This window comes from Lutjanus erythropterus, chromosome 15 (genome assembly GCF_056507025.1).
Source record: "Lutjanus erythropterus isolate fLutEry1 chromosome 15, fLutEry1.hap2, whole genome shotgun sequence".
In the NCBI taxonomy this organism is placed as follows: domain Eukaryota; kingdom Metazoa; phylum Chordata; class Actinopteri; order Lutjaniformes; family Lutjanidae; genus Lutjanus; species Lutjanus erythropterus.
The window spans coordinates 36,525,265-36,543,561 of record NC_139331.1 but is presented as its reverse complement, the minus strand read 5'-3'; the positions used below and the strand labels follow the sequence as shown (position 1 = coordinate 36,543,561).

The 18,297-nt window shown below is 39.0% G+C and overlaps 2 protein-coding genes across 2 annotated transcripts in view; one reads left to right on the top strand and one right to left on the bottom strand.

Annotated features, from left to right (window-relative positions):
• Window positions 1-12,339, top strand: part of LOC146314864 (serine/threonine-protein kinase D3-like) — a 47,394-nt gene extending 35,055 nt beyond the window's left edge. Inside the window, exons 11-19 of the mRNA XM_084737237.1 lie at window positions 2,484-2,760; window positions 5,484-5,536; window positions 7,176-7,248; window positions 7,477-7,583; window positions 8,107-8,268; window positions 9,027-9,125; window positions 9,208-9,475; window positions 10,365-10,450; window positions 11,617-12,339. Coding sequence (XP_084593363.1) covers window positions 2,484-2,760; window positions 5,484-5,536; window positions 7,176-7,248; window positions 7,477-7,583; window positions 8,107-8,268; window positions 9,027-9,125; window positions 9,208-9,475; window positions 10,365-10,450; window positions 11,617-11,790 — 1,299 coding nt within the window. The 3' untranslated portion in view covers window positions 11,791-12,339. The remainder of the gene's footprint in view (window positions 1-2,483; window positions 2,761-5,483; window positions 5,537-7,175; window positions 7,249-7,476; window positions 7,584-8,106; window positions 8,269-9,026; window positions 9,126-9,207; window positions 9,476-10,364; window positions 10,451-11,616) is intronic.
• A 5,464-nt stretch (window positions 12,340-17,803) lies between these two features.
• Window positions 17,804-18,297, bottom strand: part of ndufaf7 (NADH:ubiquinone oxidoreductase complex assembly factor 7) — a 29,908-nt gene continuing 29,414 nt past the window's right edge. Inside the window, exon 10 of the mRNA XM_084737483.1 lies at window positions 17,804-18,126. Within this exon, the coding sequence (XP_084593609.1) occupies window positions 17,902-18,126 (225 nt within the window). The 3' untranslated portion in view covers window positions 17,804-17,901. The remainder of the gene's footprint in view (window positions 18,127-18,297) is intronic.

Sequence of the window (18,297 nt, the reverse complement as noted above, 5' to 3'; positions counted from 1 at the left end):
GTTGACCTATTTGACATGGAAATTAAATGAATGTTATAGACAATTTCATATTCTAAAATCCACATTGATTTAAATAATTTATTTCTACCCAAATCCTACTGACTCCAGATCAGACACTCACGCTGTGCCTCAGCAGGGAGGAAGAGAAGAAGGAAAAAGACAAAGTGACAGATGAGTTTTTGTGTCAGTGAATTGGTCCGTATGTCCAAAGAGCTATAGTTAATTTAATATACTGCATCTAATAACAAAACCTGGATTTTCTGTTTCAAACATTAAAGGTTGAACTCAGAAACTCAGGCGGCAAAATTTTTCTGACTCTCCAACTTTTTTGGTCCAATTTTGAATTTCTCAAAATGATCTCAGATGAGTTCAGGTCAGTTCAGCTGCAGCTCTTTTCATTCTCGATCATTTTCTTCTCTCATATTCCACCTCTTTTCATCTCATGTCTGAAAGTATGTACATGTATTATTATTAGCAAGTTTTTCCTCCCCTGTAGCCCTAACCTTTGGTGTCTCTCAGGGATCATTTTTGGAACCAGGTATACCTGGCATTTACCTGTTAAAGGATGAGTCTGGTGACTATCACTGTCCTGCTGTCATAAATATGCTCTGGTGCAATAAATCTGCAGCTGAAATATTCCCCAAAAATGCAGATTTTGATGCCATCATATTATTGCAAATTTTGTTTGCATTTTAAATACTAAATACTGGCAAAGATTTTCTCTGACTTTCCAACTTTTTTGGCCCAATTTTGGATTTCCTCGAAGGAAAATTTGTTTCCTTGAATAGAATAGATAGAATGAGTTCGTGTCAGTCCAGCTGCAGCTCTTTTCGTTCTCGATCATTTTCCTCTCTCATGCTCCTCCTTTCATCTCATGTCTGCCAGCGACCTGTTGCCCTTTACCACAAAGCGCTGCAGAGACCTTCCTTTGAAGAGAGAGCGAGAGAGCGGGCTGTGGGAGGGGTGGGGGGAGTGAGGCATGAGGGGGAGTTTTGTGGTGCTTTTTGGGACCTCGGGTCGCTTCCCCGCCGTCTCTCTGGCCCGTCGCCACGCTGCCTCGTGCCCAAAGCGGCCGAGGCACGTCCTGCCTTTTAATCAGAGCGGCCGGATGAATAGATGCTGATCGGAGGCTGTGGTTGGAGAGGGGGGGGTGAGGAGGGAGGGGAGGGTGAACTTGGCAGAACACAAAACGTTCATATGACACCGAGGGGCATGAAGACACCGCTGGGCCGATCGTTCTCCTTTATATGTTTGATCTGGCAGGGTCTGTGGAGGGTGGGGTGGGGTTTTTTTTTGGGAGCACTCTGCCAGAGAAGGAAGGAAGGGAAGTTTCAAACACTGAAACCCAAAGAGCGTCTCAGAGTTCAGCAGACAGAGGAGAGGTGTTGGGATGGATGGAGCTGAAACTGTGTCCCGTGGATCATTTCAAGACCCCGTGGATGGTTCTTATTGGCTGAAGTGACTCTGAAAATGGTTCTGACAAACAGACAAACAGGTCAGCAGAATCTGAAGAGAGGAGGAGTTTTACCAGAGCAGAGGTTTGAGTTTCTGAGCTGAAAGTGGAGGTACGTCCAACAGGAGGGCAGAGGTGGGAAGTAACTAAGTACAAATACTTTGTTACTGTACTTGAGTAGATTTTTCAGGTATCTGTACTTTGCTTAAGTGTTTATTTTTCTGACAACTACATTTGAACACAAACATCTGTACTTCTACTCCTCACACTTCAAAACAGGCTTGTTACTTCAGTTTTAAAGCATTTATGAAATTATTATTGATTGTTTTGCATCATTGTGCGCCGCCTTCCAACATCAAGACCGATTTCATCCTAAATGGACGAAACAATAACTCATAGAAAAGATGATTCACTGGTGGATCCATGAGAGGACATCACAGGACAGACATAAGACAAAAGAGACATAGCAAGACAAAAGTCGGCGTAAAAGACATATGATGAGTAAGGTATGATGGGGTGAAAAATAACATAAAAGAAGTAACAAGACAAAAAAGACATAAGACACACAAAAGGTGCACCAAGATGAAAAAGATGTAACAGGATGAAAAACAATGTAAAAGGCCCGACAAGACAAAAAGTCATAAAAACACAAAAACGTATAACAAGACAAAAAACAACGTAAAACATGTAACAAGACAGAAAAAACATAACAAGATGAGAAAATCTTGAAATCTTGAAAATCTGACGGAGTTGACGTCTATATTTAAAAAAAACGGAGAATCTATATCACTGATAAAGAACCTGATCAGGTAAAGAATCAGTTAAAGAGCGTCACTTTTTACAGCTGATTTAATCCAAGACTCTGAGCTCGATCACCTCCTGACCAGGTTATGAGCTCAGCATCAGTTACCATGGTGATCTAGCCAGGCTAAAAGAGAACACACCTTTCTGAGTCACTGACTTTGGTTCGTGGCGTAGCCCTCAACAATCTAAATTTTCTATCTTTTTTTTTTATCCGATCAAACTCCAGGAGATCCCCCTGTCCGAGATCCTCCAGGTGGAGCCGGCGCAGGACTTCGGCAGCCTGCCGCAGGGCAGCAACCCTCACTGTTTCGAGGTGATCACGGCCAACATGGTGTACTATGTCGGCGAGGACAACAGCGGCCTGTACCACAACCCCGTGCTGGCAGCGTCCGGCGTGGGGCGGGACGTGGGCCAGAGCTGGGAGAAAGCCATCCGACAGGCGATGATGCCCGTCACGCCCAAGGCCAGCGTCGGCACCGGGCCCGGACAGGGGAAGGACCACAGTGAGTAGACGCCAAAATGTCCACTTTCATGTTCTCTCATGGCTCTTTGGAACAAACGAAAAACACTATATGAGAAGTAACAAAATTAAAAATAATGTTCAAGACGTAAAACAAGAAAGATGGAACCCCTTAAAATATGGTTTTGTCCCAGTGCATTATCCTGCCTGTTACCTGGTTACGTACCAAAAAAAGTCCAATCCTTTGACACAAAATATACATTTTAAAATGATTTTTAGTGATTTGACAATGATTTTAATGCTCATCCATAGCTGTGTCCATAGCAACGGTCTGTTCTTCATAGCAACAGTTTGTTATAGTAAAATAACAGACCTTAACATGATGTAATTGACCAATCAGAATCGAGTATTTAACAAAGCTGATAAATAAATTGTAAAGACATCTCTGGGACTGAAATCTCCAAAACTCACGCTGAAAAAATCTAGATGGATAAACAGAAGTAGAGGCCAGGGGAAATTACAGATTTGTATGTTTGGGTTGAAGTGTCCCTTTAACAAAAGGCAGATTTTGTTGAACGCTCAGTAGGAAGAAGACGTCTTTGACCCTTTGACACAGTAATGGAGTCATTTCTCAGATCAGATCAGACTCTGATGTGTTTTAATGGATGAGTGGATTCGTCTGTGAAGAGCTTCCAAAATATTGTTTTAGGAGACGACTGTTACACAACCTCGCCACCTCCACCTACACACACACACACACACACACACACACACACACACACACACACACACACTCAGACACACACACACACACACACACACACACACAGACACACACACACGCCCGCCTGCTGACATTTTAACGTGATTGAAGGGATTTCAGAGGATTTTCTGCCCTGATTCATCTCAGGTTAAAGTGCCTTTTTGTCTGAAGTTTCATCCTAAAATGAGACCCTGCAGCGCTAAATGCCTAAATGGAGCTTTCAAAAAAAAAAATATTATGGAAGACCTTCATTATTATAAAACAGTCGCCGTCAGCTGTGTTTTCCACCTGTTGAGTAATTAACGTCAAGCTTTGGTCTCCGTCCAAAAATAGACGTTTTGTTTTGTAATGAAATTACAGCGACACGCATCAATAAGTTAATGGACAGATGATGTAACGAAGAGGCTTTTTGTTTTTCTGATTGTCTAAATGACAAACAGACAGACAGTGAACCTGTGACACTGTAATAATTCATAACAAGAATAACATTAAATCAAAAAACATGGAAGCACTCAAACATTAAAACACACTGGAGCTCTAACAGATTTAATCATGTCAATAAAGTTACGTCTGACTGATCACACAAACACTGATGCTGCGTTCACAGTCAGCGTGTTCTGATGCGTTCCTACTTCTGTTTCTGTCCAGTATTTAATGAACATCAGTACAGTATTGCGATGTTGGGATGTTGTGTAAAATGTACAGAAAAACACAATACAAACTCTTTTCCACCTTTATTCAGCTGAATACAGAAAAAAGACAAGATATTTTCATCCATACTCATGAACCACTGAGTCTTTCCAGGACGCCCCTTTAATACCCAGTCATGATCCTGTCACCTGTTACCAACTCACCTGTTTACCTGTGGAACGTTCCAAACAGCTGTTTCTGGAGCGTTCCATAACTTTCACAGTCTTTTGTTGATCCTGAACCAACTTTTTTAAAAGCATCAAATTCAGAATGAGTATAAATTTAAAAAAATAAAAAAAAACAATTAAGTTCATCAGTTTGAACATTACATTTTGTGTCTCTATACTGTATTCAACTGAATACAGCAATAGAAAACCTGCTAGCTGCTTCCTTCTGTTCCAGTCTTTATGCTAAGCTAGGCTAACCATTTCCACTCACTGTCTGTATTTAATGATGTGTGACTGATATAAATCTTCTCATCTAACTCTCACAAAGACAGAGAACAAGTGCTAGTCCCATTCAGCTCATGTAAATTAAACACTTCCTGCACCTTTTTTCAAAGTAAAAGCCTTGCAGGGTTGGGAATGGATTGCGCTCCTTTTAATGTGAAAGAGCTGGAGGAAGTGTTGCATTTACAGCAAACAATATCAACAGGGAAAAAAAAAGGTTTACACTAAAATATGATCATATACAAAAAATATTAATAAATTAATGCCTGTATCAAGGTCAGTTAAGTTTCTGCTCTTTAAGAATTTGAACTTCAGAACTTTACATTTCTGTTGATAAAGTTACATAAACTCTGTGAATAATGACCGAGCTGACGGCCCGGATATCAACAGGCTGCCTTCCTGCAGCAGACTGCTGCTATCGATCGCAGAGGCATGACCTGATCAAACCCTGAGCAGCGATCTGAAATCAATATCAGCTCATCAGTGGAAACGCACAGGACGCGCCCTCGGCTTTTTAACGTCAGGCTGAATTAACATTAGCAGCAGTTTGTCAGAGTTTCCTTCATATGCACATGTATACATAATTAGACATTTTTTTAATGAAATCTGGAAAATGATTTGGAGATAAAAAAAAACAACAAACATCCTTTTTCTTTCATCACACGTTGAACAAACAAATCTGTTGGTTTGATCTCAGCTGGAAATCTCCGCCGTCATCTCACTTTAACAAAGAAGGAAGTGTAGGAAATGAGATTTTAATGATTTAAAGGTTAGAAAAATAAAACCTCACACGTCTCTGCTGTTGTCGGTTCACACGTGTGTTTGTACATTTACATAATGTGTTTTTGTCTTGTGTCTCCTCAGAGGAACTCTCCATCAGCATATCAGTGTCCAACTCCCAGATCCAAGAAAACGTGGTGAGTTATCACTCATTTTATATTATTGTGTAACAATTATTCACTGCGGTTATGATAAACGTCTCATATGTTAAACTGAATTACTTTTCTTTTTGAAAAGTGAGAAACATCATTTTCAGTGTCTTTAGATAAATTCTGAGTTTAAGTAGATTTTCTGTCACAGAGTCAAAAAACACACAAACGTCACTCAGATGTGACTGAATAAACACATTTTAATATTTACAGTAAAACTGGTTGTGAGAAAGAAACATTTTCTTAACATATAGTTCAAGAAATCAACAAGAATAAAGTCCACAGGCTTTGATATCTGCACCATGAGGCTTTTCCCCAACTCCAATTTAATTTAATTCATTTATTACATGTTTGTTTTTAAATATAAAAGTTAGAAATATACTTTACAGTATAAAAATAATATATATAAAAATAATTACAATAATAAATGTAACAAATTTATGTAATTATAATAATTACATAAATGTACAAAAGAATAAAAACAAAAACCTTCAGTCTGCTAAAGAACTGATGTAAAAACTGAAACACCTAAATAATAACAGGTTTTCAAGATTTACAGACTTTACAGACTAGCTAACAATATACACACCAACCGTGTGTCATTAGCACACTTGCATAGCATGTTAGCATGCTAAAATAAAAGTTAACATCTATTGTGTTTTAATTATTGCTGATTAACATGTCACACTTATCCTGTTCTGTTCTGTTCTGTAACAGAACCGTGTTAATATGTTCTCGGTTTAACACACTGACGTGTTCTATAGTTACAAGAACCTGGAAATGTTTATTACTCTAAAGTTTTATGTCAGAAATGTAAAGTATGGGTTCCCAGCATTATGAAATGCTAACTTGCATATGTTGGGCAATTTGCATAAATAGAAATAATTAGCATAATAAAATCCATATGGACAATATTCAACAACTGCTTGGCTGATTTGGACAATATTTGTGTGGTTTTGAAGGATTACTGAAGAGCCTGAATTCATCTCGGATGTTTTTAAAATTCAAAATGGCCGTTCAGATGAGAAGTGAACAAATTCCAGTTCCAGTCAATTTAGAGACTTTGCTAATTTTTTGCTAATTATGCAAATTGCGCAACATATGCAGTTTCATAAGGCTGGAGACCCACACTTTACATTTCTGATATAAAACTTAAGGGGTTCAACATCAGGTCTCTGTTGAGCAACAGACTGTATGGTTACTGTGTTTGTATGCAGGGAACTCCCTAAAAATATTTGTACTTTATATGACGACCTGCGTGCAACTTTGTGAGAATGCACAACAAAAATCCTGAATTATTTTGGTTTAGTGAAAATGTGAAGCTCAGCTGAGTGACAGAGAACTACGACTACGTTTATTTTTACAGCTTGAAAAACTCAACAAACTAGAACAGAATAATAAATGAGATCAGTTCTTGAAGGCATACAGAATGTATTATTCATCTTTTCCTTTAGTTTGTATATTGTTTATCCTAAAAGTCAAAAATCATTAATAATTGTGGAACCCACTGATAAAAAAAAAGGATGAAGTGAAATAAAGGTCATCATGGCAGCGTCAGAAAACCAGTTTATTTCCTCGACAGTAAATCATCTTTATTGAACTTTCTTTCTCTCTGCTGCTCATCCAGGATATCAGTTCAGTGTATCAGATCTTTGCAGACGAGGTCCTCGGATCTGGACAGTTTGGGATCGTTTACGGAGGTGAGTCATGTGACACAAAACACACCTGCGTTGGCAGCACCTGTAGTTCAAAACTGTGACAAAACAGAGCCTGATTGGAACATTTCGCCCTGCTAAATCTAAATCTGTCTGCCTGAAAATGTGGATTGGTGCATTTGTCCATGTCATTATGTATCCCTGTATTAAGTCGGCTGAATCACAGACTAATAAAGAGATCAAACTGTATCCCTCCTCCACCATCCTCTGCAGGTAAACACAGAAAGACGGGCAGAGACGTGGCGATCAAAATCATCGACAAAATGAGGTTTCCCACCAAACAGGAGAGCCAGCTGAGGAACGAGGTCGCCATTCTCCAGGTACGACGCACCGAATCTCAGCAGCTCAACACTGAATAAAGTGATGGGGTGTATTTCACCAACAGACAAAATCTTTTTGGAGCACAAACTCAGTTTAAAAAAAAACAAGCCAAAAATATAAAGTAAAGGGGGACGGAGCATTGATGAATGTCAGCAACAGTGACAAACCTTGTGTTCTCTTCAGTTGAGAAAAAATAGAAAAATGCAAACAAAAAGTGAATAAGAGAACAAACATTGAGACATTTTCACGGGGGACTGCTGTGATTGGAAGAACTCGTGGGGAGCAAAGATGATTGGTTCAATTTGCAGAAAAGTTGTGGAGTTTGGAGGAAATTTAGGTCAAAATTTGCATGAACTGTTGTGATTGCAGCTTCCTGGAGGGTCTGACTATTGTGCAGTTTAGTTATTTTCTTTTTCTGTTAGCTTTCCATCTATATTGAAAGAAAAGAAAAAGAAAATGCACTAAAACTGATCTGTGGTTCATTGTTCTTGCTTTGTAACGTTCCCCTCCTGTCTGTGACAGAACCTCCACCACCCGGGGATCGTTAACCTGGAGTGCATGTTCGAGACGCCGGAGCAGGTGTTCGTCATCATGGAGAAGCTTCACGGCGACATGTTAGAGATGATTTTATCCAGTGAGAAGAGCCGACTGCCCGAACGCCTCACCAAGTTCCTGGTCACGCAGGTCAGATTCGTGTCTCTAACCTGAACAGGATGGAGCTCGACTCTTCATCAGTGAAAACAAAGACAGAGAGCACGTTTTTACAGATATCAATGTTTTTATGCTAACAAAGGATCAAATGATAATGTGATAGAGAACACCTGAAAACTTCACTCTCATCAGCCTTGTTTCCAGCATCAGAGAGCAAACAAACAGTAGCAGCTAAAGGGCCAGATATTTTTCTCAGGAGATGCTGGAGACCAAAGCAGAGATAAAAGTAGAGATAGAAATAGAATAGAATAAAATATTAGACTTACCTTCATCAGGTGGACACAACATGACTGCAAACAAAACATGTTACTTTGTGTAGTGTACTGATGTTTATCCATGAGGATTGTTTCGCTGCAGAGTTTTGGAGGTAGAGATGTCCGACTTCTTTCCACTATAATGGGACTAAATGGCACGCGGCCTGTGGCGCTCAAAGCACCAAAAAAAAAAAAAAACATTTGAAAAATTCAACAGTAATGATCCTGACCCTGTTTCTGGAGGTAGTCCACAGACCTTGTTGTGAGCAGCTTCATGCAGAAACTAATTTCTTTCTGCAGTAGAATTTACCAGAACTACTTTATTTCAACTAGAAAGAAACTAGTTCCTAAATAAAACTGCTCATAACAAGGTGTGAGGATCATCTTGAGTAACCAGGTCATGATTTGTGGAAGGACACTGCTTGATATTCTCTGACTGTCGCCTGTTGAATCAGCCTGTTCATGCTGTGTCTGTAGATCCTGGTGGCCCTCAGACATCTTCACTTCAAGAACATCGTCCACTGTGATCTGAAGCCTGAGAACGTTCTCCTGGCATCAGCAGAACCCTTTCCACAGGTCTCTTTTTTTTTCTTTCTTTCTGAATATTTTGTTTCAGATCTCAGCAGAATCAGTCACCTCTCTCTCTCTCATCCTGCAGGTGAAGCTCTGTGATTTCGGCTTCGCTCGGATCATCGGGGAGAAGTCGTTCCGTCGCTCGGTGGTCGGCACGCCGGCCTATCTGGCGCCCGAGGTGCTTCGCAGCAAAGGCTACAACCGCTCTCTGGACATGTGGTCGGTGGGCGTCATCATCTACGTCAGTCTGAGTGGGACGTTTCCCTTCAATGAAGACGAGGACATCAACGATCAGATCCAGAACGCCGCCTTCATGTACCCACCAAATCCCTGGAAGGAGATCTCAGAGGAGGGTGAGGGACCGTTTGGACTCTCGGGTCATAAGTTATCATCAAAAATCACAGATTCTGGTGTTTTAAATATGGAATTATGGCATAAAAAGACTGTAGCACCAGAACTGGAGTTCTAGTCAAGTCCAGAATGTAGAGCTGCAATGATTAATAGAGTAATCCATTAGTTGAGCGATACAAAATTAGTTTTATTTTGATAACAGATTTTTATGCAGAAATGCAAAAAATCTTCTGGTTGCAGCTTCTCCAATTGATTTTTTTATGGGTTTCTTTGTTTTACATGATTATAAACTGAAGATGTTTGTGTTTTAGTCCTTTGATTGGACAAAAAAAAGAAATTAGATGACATCAACAGGGACATTTTTCACTGTTTTCTGTAATTTTTTGGACTAGTTGTACATGTCAGACAAGTTGATTAGAAATCAGATTCACAGTCCTTTACACTTTACCACTGTGATGTTTCTAAAATGAGGTTGAACTGCATTTGAAGGTTGCTGACACAGTTAAGGGCTCTGAATTTCCCAATTTTGTTGAAATTTAAGTTTATAATAGACATTTGATTTTTGATTTCGTTCTTAAAACTGAGTGTGGAAAAGAATCATTTTAAGGTGTAAAGACAGGAGCAAGGCAAACAGCCGCATATTCACCTTTTTCAGGTTCTTTTAACTTTAAAAAATGAAACTAAATGCGGTTCTGTTTTCACCTCTCCTTTGAAAATGAAGCTCAGACTTGATTGGGGATCAGTAATTTTACAGCAAAGGAATTCAGATGTTTTCATACAAAAGGCTTTTAATGACTAAAAAAAAACTTCAAAGCAGAGAGAGATGAGCATCATGGTTGAATGATTCAAAGCAGATTTCTTTTGACACTGAGTGTTTGTTCTTCCTCACAGCCACAGACCTGATTAACAACCTGCTGCAGGTGAAGATGAGGAAGCGTTACAGCGTGGACAAGTCACTGAGCCACCCCTGGCTGCAGGTAACCAAACTGGTTTTTACTCTCTTACCAGCCGTTACACCAAAATTAGCATGTGTATGCAGGTTTTTTTAAAAGGCTAAACCTGCTAAAAACAGCTGATTGACCTTTTTCCCATTAAGAGTAGACCTGTCTGTCTTTCTGTTGTTTTCACTCAGCTTGTGTGCGCAAGAGAGCAGAGAGAGGTTTTTAAAAGTGTGTTCAGCTCTCAGTACTTCTGTAGCTTCTAACTGAATCTCTGTGGTTTAAAGTTTAGTTTCTCTCCTGCGTCGCTGGTTGTACTTTCAGAAATCTACTTTATTTTACTGTTTCATGTTTCAATGAGCCTTCATCGCCTCTGCTGAAAAGGGTTGAAAAATAGTGTGTCAACCTGGGTGTCATGTTTCCATCGCTGCTGATCAGAGCTGGAGCCGACTGAAGAAAAAAGCCAGGGGCACGTTCAATCTGAAAACAGTACGCATAGTTTTGCTACAGTTTCTGGATGGAATAGCTCATTTTCAACAGTGTGCAACAGGCTTTGAGATACATTTTCTCTCGTTTGGTGGAGATTTTTTTGCTGTTGGGTCACTTCAGACTGTCATCTCACTGGTTTCATGAGTAAATCAGCAAATACACTGTTTTCTGACCCTGGGCTATGATCAAACATCCAAGAAGTGTATCAAAATGCCTGATGAACAATTAAAGAACTGCACGAAACTTACTGAAACAAGGCTACAGGCTCAAAAAACTGATTAATACTGCTGTGCAGAAAGCTTAAAGCTTTAAAAGGCGATGCTCGCACCTCAAACTGAAACTTAATGTACGGATAAAAATATCAACGGCAAATGGAAATGAAGTGGTGGAACAACATACGAAATAAAATCTTTGTGCACACGGAAATAAAATGACTGATTCATGAGATGGATGAGAATTAAACTTAAAGCGCTGGCTGCACACATCGATGAGAAGGAAAAACGCACAGATGAACGACAGAAATAAACACTCAAACAAATCACCGAACCAAACCAGTCAGATTCATCATCAGAACATCTAAACCGCTGAATAAAACCAAATCTGATGACGGCAGAAGGAAATGAGCTTGCAGAGGCTGAGGTGGTCACAGACATAAATGCAAAAGAACAAGAACTTTGTGCTTTTTGTAAACTGTTGTTGTTCACGTGTTTTTGCAGGACTACCAGACCTGGCTGGCCCTCAGGGAGTTCGAGACCCGGCGGGGCGAGCGCTACATCACCCACGAGAGCGACGACGCCCGCTGGGAGGAGTACGCCGACGAGAGAGGGCTGCATTACCCCAAACACTTCATCATGTCTCCCAACCTGGACGACATGGAGGAGGACCCCTAGAGGCCAACGGGAGGGGTGAACATTTCCTACAATGGAAGCAGCAGTTCTGAGGAGTCCCTCGAGGGTTGCAGTGGATGCTCCGGAGTCCATGGAAACAATCACCATGGAGACCGGGAGCTTTCCCCGAGACGGCGTAGGATAACGTGATTGTGGATCGTCAGGACGCGGTGGTCCAGCAGCTGTGTGAGGACACCATGACACACTCACTGCAGCAATAATTCAGGTCCAGAGAATTTTAATCAATTTTTCTAGAAGCCATAACCAACACAACCCTGTGAGCCAAAACCTGGAGGGATTTCTACCCAGAATTCAACATTCAGTAAACCTCTGCACTGCCAGTCAAGCCGCTGAAGGGCTAAAAACTAAAAATCCAGAGCCTTTATATACTTTTTCAGCTCAGATAGCGTATTTTTATGACGTCATTGTTACATTTTAGATTTTATGAAGCTGTGTAGAGATGTGACGTATTTCCACTTTCTGTTTAAGTCATCCTGTGTGACGTTTACTGGAACTCAGAAGAAACAAACATGTCGCGATTATTATGTGCTATTTTTTTTCCTTGTTTGAATGTCTTTGCACTATTGAGAAACTCTTTTAAAGGTACTATGTGGAATTTTCTGAAAATATTCGTTTTAATGACACCGGTGAACTGCAGTCAGTGACCTGTTGCTCCCGAGGATCAGCCGAAATAGAGACGACACGGCTTGTGTTGTGTTGGTGCCGTTGCCATTTCTAAGCTAACTTTAGCTCATGTTGCACACTGTTGGCGCTGTCGGGGAACTGAAGAAGCACTCGAGAGTAAACGTAACATCTTTTGAATTTTCCTTTTCATAGAAATCAGTGCGCAGGCTGTTAGAGGCAACCTAGAACGTGGTGGAACAATTTAATCTTTAAAGTTTTTTTTTTAGAATCTGTTCACAGATTGGCAATTACAGCTGCAACTAACAATTCAATTACTGATTAATCTGCAGATAATTTTCACAATTAATCATTTAGTTTAAAAATGTCAAAAAATTCTCGTCACAATTTCCCAGAACATAGAAGTGACATCTTCAAATCAGGACTATTGTGATCATTTATTAATCGGTTTGAGTCAATTTTGTAAGAAACAAAGTGAAAGTTCTCTGATTCCAGCTTCTTAAATGTTGAATATTTTCTGGTTTCTTTCCTCCTCTCTGACAGTAAACTGAATACCTTTGAGTTGTGGACAAAATGAGACATTTGAGGACGTCATCTTAACTTTATCGACCAAACAACTAACCGATTAATGGAGAAAATGATCGACATATCAATTTTAAATTTCATTTAATTGAGTTAATCCAGTAATTGTTGCAGCTGTATTGGTGATACAAAGCCATCTGTTTCACATAGTACCTTTAAAAGAGGAATTCCACTGATAATAACTTCTGGTTTGTTAATCTGCAAAAGTAAACTTCTTATTTATCTGTTTTATTGTTGAAGAACAGAACTATGATGCTCATTACAGAAAAAAACAGAAAACTAAATTATCGGATGGATGAAAACTTTGCTCTTGGTAGATTTTTACCACTAACGGGTCAAAGTTTGTAAAGTTTGTCCTGAGGATGGTGTGGGAGGAAAGCTCATGTTCCCAGAATCAAAAAAGGGTTTATCTTCCATGTCCTCTGGACCTCTGACACGGTTCCCTGACCAAAGGCGAGTGGAAAAATGTCCATATATAATATGATTCTATTTCTCCCTGTGCAGATTAGTGAATTAAGTTATTTTTTCATAACTAACATGATTTTCTTCAGATAGTCTTGCTTCTGTGTAATTTGGTGGACAGTTACTTAAAAGTCCCAACAGATCCCCGTTTTTCTTCCAAACCTCATCTATTTTGACATTATTCCCAAAAAGAAAGGCTGTTGTTAATATTCTGTTTAGAGTTGAGACCTGTTTTTTATGATTCAGTTAGTGAGTTAACATACCATCATTTTAACAACTGTGCCATATATGATCAATAGTTTTTAAAATACGCTAATTTTAAAGTTGCTGTGTTTTCCACCTCGTGACACTGTGCATACCGACTATTAGATATTAAAGGAAAACTGCAGTGTTTTTTAACCTTTCAATTATTTTGACTGATACTATAAGTGCGATATAATTTGAGATATCAAAGATGACATTATTCTTATTTTGATTGAAAAACGTTAAAATGACGAGTGTAATTTTTTTTTTTTTTGCAGCAATCTGTACCAAATGAAGATGTTTTTTTTAAGTCTGGACTTTTTAAAAATAGGATCATTTTAAAGTTGCAGGACAATATGCTGCATACTATTTGATATTAATAGAAAATTAGTTATTTAACCTTTATGTTTATGTTTTGTTGCTAACTCACTACTTCCATTGTAAGAAACGTTAGAATACATTTTGACAATTAGCATGTTAGCATGTCACAGTTTCTAATAATTGTAGCTGTTTTAGCGAATACTTAATGCCAGCTTTGAACTGGTCACGTTTGGGAAACACAACAATCAGGGACAAAAAAGCTTAAAACATATCAGGGCCGAGGACGCGTGTGACTCCTAATAAAACTAAATTTCTAACTAAACTAGCACAGTAATGGTAGCAAGTTAAATAGCTCAATGCTAGCATGTTAATTGTTAACCAGCTAGCATAATGCAACAGTGACCATCTTAGGTCGTTAGCATGTTTAGTTCAGCATTTAACATGTTACAGTTTTAGATTGACAGCATTTAGCATTTTAGCATAATGCTAACATTGAACATGTCAGTATTAGTTGTTAGTTTTAAATCTTTGGTTTGTATATTTTATTTTGAAGTTTCAGACTCTGGGAACCATGAATATCTGACCTGAAGGACGTGTTCGTCCGTCTCATACCACCTTTTAAAAATCCACTAAACCGCTCAGATGTCAGGCTCAGGACTGTTCAGACACACCAGGCTGCTGCTGCTGCAGGGAAAACTTTTGCAGAGAAACAAATTCAGAGTCATTTTCAGTGATTTCTTTCTGAAACTTTGGATGAAGACGAGCTGAGAATCGAGCTGCTATTGTCTTTATTTGTCTTTCTGTGGAAACCTGCCTGAGAAGAAAAAAAACAAAAAACAGACTGAACTGTTGTTGATCCTGATCTGACTCCAGCCTGAGAATTTATTTCACATTTTATATTTTTGCAAGAAATGTTGTGTCATGTGAGTGACTTTGATGGGAAAATATTAAAGCTGAATGATTTACTTTGGGAAAAATTTATTTTACATCCTGGTTATTTTATTATTGATGCTCTTATTGATAGAAACTTCTGGATGCAGCAGGAGAATAAAGTCAGATCGTCCGTCACTGACATTACAACCGACAGCAGCATCACTGACGTATTCAATCATATAAATCCTTTAGTATCTGGAAACAATGAGAAACTTTATCGAAAGAAGGACTTAAACACTGAGTTTTTATGATGCTAACTCGTTTTGACATACTACCTTATTTTGAGAAAGTTTCTCAATATTTTGCAAAACTGTCATTATTTTGAAAAGTTATTTTTGACGTACTAGGTTGTTATTTTCAGAAACAAAGTCATTAGTTTGAGGAACCAAGTCGTTATTTTGAGATACGAGTCATTATTGTGATAAAGTCTCATTATTTTGAGATACTACAAGGAGTTTTTAGCTGGTTATGAAACAGTCTCAGTATAACACTGATGCCTCTATATGACCTACGTAACTTAACGAGACCATCTGTGAGAAGATATTTAGTTATTAACATTCACCACGGGGTCAGATTCTTGGCGTTTGATGAAATGAACCTGTGTTTACATTTTTCTCTGACAAAGTTACAGTGAGTCGTACGTTAAGTTCGGTTAAAAAGAAGCAGGAGGAGATTTTTATTTACAGGAGGCTCTAAAACCATCAGGATATTTAACTTCCCAGCAGTAGCTTTAAGTTACTGAGTCATTTTTAGACATCAGTGTTACACGGATTTGAAGCTGCAGTAATCAAAAATAAATAAAGAAATAAATTAATGACTCAATAAACTAATTAATATAATGGTAAATGCACCAGATAATAGTATTAAAAGCTCTTCATGCAAAGTGAAATAATACATAAACAGATTTAAAAATTAACTGGAAAAGTAAATAAACAAGAGAATTAATACTAAGGTAAAAGGTAAAAGTAAAAAAGTAAAAATTAAAGCAGAAACATCAATAAATTAGTGCCTACATTTATTTTTAATATTATTTTTTGTCACATTTAATGGTTTATTAATTAATTTATTTTTGATTTTTGGCAGATTTAGTCCTCTATAACATGCAGGCAACTATTTTGAAAAAAAAAAAAAAATTAAATAAATTGATAAATGTTAATGCTAACTGCAAACTAGAGTCAGATTTAAAGGCACAATCCATCTACTTTTATTTTGACGACAGTTTTCAGGTGAGAAACCTTTTAAACGTCTTCAGTTTGAAGGTTGAATAAAATCCTTCAATTTTTTCCAGATGTTTGAGTCGGACTCATCAAACCCGGTCAGACCCTCCTGAATCAGAGGAAAAGCTGATAACGATCCGCAGCAGGATGTTTGGAAACCATCATTTAATTACCAATCCTGAACACGATCGCCTCGCTCCGCCGCTCCTCTGGAGGACGGCTGCTTGTTTTGGCAGCGGCGACCGCCACCACCCCCCACCCCGCACACACACACACATGTGTAACTGAATCTTTTAATTGCTACCGGAGGAGCGGCGGGCTCGCTGTGAATGGCTGCTGCACAACTGTGAGCTCAGCTAACTGCTTCAAGATGTGGACGGAGGTGGACGGAGGTGGACGGAGGTGGGCGGGCGAGCAGCGGCGAAGCAGGGAGGGAAAAAGATCCTCCTGCTGCTACTGAGGATGACCTCTGACCTCTGACGTGGTGTCACAGTTTTCTCCAGTGGCTCGGTGTCAGGTGACGGTACGCTCTGAATTTTAAGGATGCAGGAAACATGGCCTCAAAACTGTCAAATTTTTTTCTAATTTTTTTTCCCAACTTTTTGTCTTTTCTATGGGAGGACGGGATTTTTAGGGGGAGACAGCAGGTCAGCAGTTTGTGCCATCATCAATCATGTACATCATCTGAAAGCTGCAGAGCTGGAGATTCATTTGTGATGCACTTTAAGTTTTTAATCAGGTCTTTCTTGTTATACATCTGCTATAAACAGTTTTTCTTTAGGTACATATTCATATCTTGAAAGTTTAGAGTGTATAATTACATATGGTAATTAGTTCTTGTTACTTTGCTCAAAAGTAATTGAATTATTTTACTGCAGATAAAAGTAATTAGTTACTAGGGAGAGTAACTTTTGTGATACTTTTGAATGTTTAATACTTAAATACTCTAATTAACACACTCAGTTTTATCATTTTAGTGACAACTGTTAGGTTTTTATCTATCATTGTACCCATTATCAATGATAGGGGTTATTGATACTCCAGACCACCAGAGGGCAGCAATGATTAGCATTCCTACCTGTAAGCTAAAGTTTTATTGCTTCTGGTTCTCACATTTCTCAGATTCTCAGTCAGTGGTGCATTTCACTGCCGTACCGCGAGTGGCCACTAGGAAAAACTGGAGACAAGACTGAGCTGCAAAGACCTGTCCAGGTCTGATTATACATCTCTGTGTCTCCTGTCTTCTACAGATGTCCACTACTTTCAGGTAAATTCATTTTTATCAGTTTTATTCAGATATAAATTTAGCCTAACTTTGGAGCATCATTTACAAACTTCCTGAGAAACCAGCATGACACGGTCAGAACCAATAAATGCCTTAGGTCATAAAACTTTGAAAATGCACAAATATTTTATTTTTAAGCATTTTTAGATTAAAATATCTTTACAACCATCTTTTTATTTCACTTCATGTTGGACATGAAATCTGTTACAGTTTCTTCTTCTTCTATAAAGACATGATGTGAGACGTGTATTCTGTCGTCCTTCCATATAAATAGTCTTTTTTTTTTTTTTTTTTAAATAGCATTGTCCCATGAACATGATTTTTTTTAAATAAAGTCTGTCAGAGTTCTAAAACCTCTCTCAGAAAGTTCAGATAATGTCCAGTGTTTTCTGACCTGCTGATGAAGAGTCTCTGGACCGTCACAGACCCTCAGGAGAAGCTGAGCTCGGTGAATCCGGCCACGGGCAGCGGCGCCGGGCTCTTCTTCTTCTCCAGCCTCAGCCCCTCTGGTCTCTTGGGTTTGGCGAGCCGGCTGGGGTGCAGCAGGCTGAAGAAGTGGAAGCGCTCGCCCATCTTGGCGGCGTTGGTCAGCAGGTCGTAGCTGCTGATCAGCTGCTTCCTGGTGGACGCGTCGCTGCAGTTCCTCAGCAGAACCTGCAGGGAACCACAGGGAGTTAGAACCTCATTAAAAATTAACAAATAAAACAATACGAGATGTGTTTCTTTCCCCCTCAAGCAAAGCTTTATTTCCACAGCAACATGTTGATAATAGATTGATTAAATTCTACTTGATCAAATTCTTTACAACTAATTAATCATTTATTG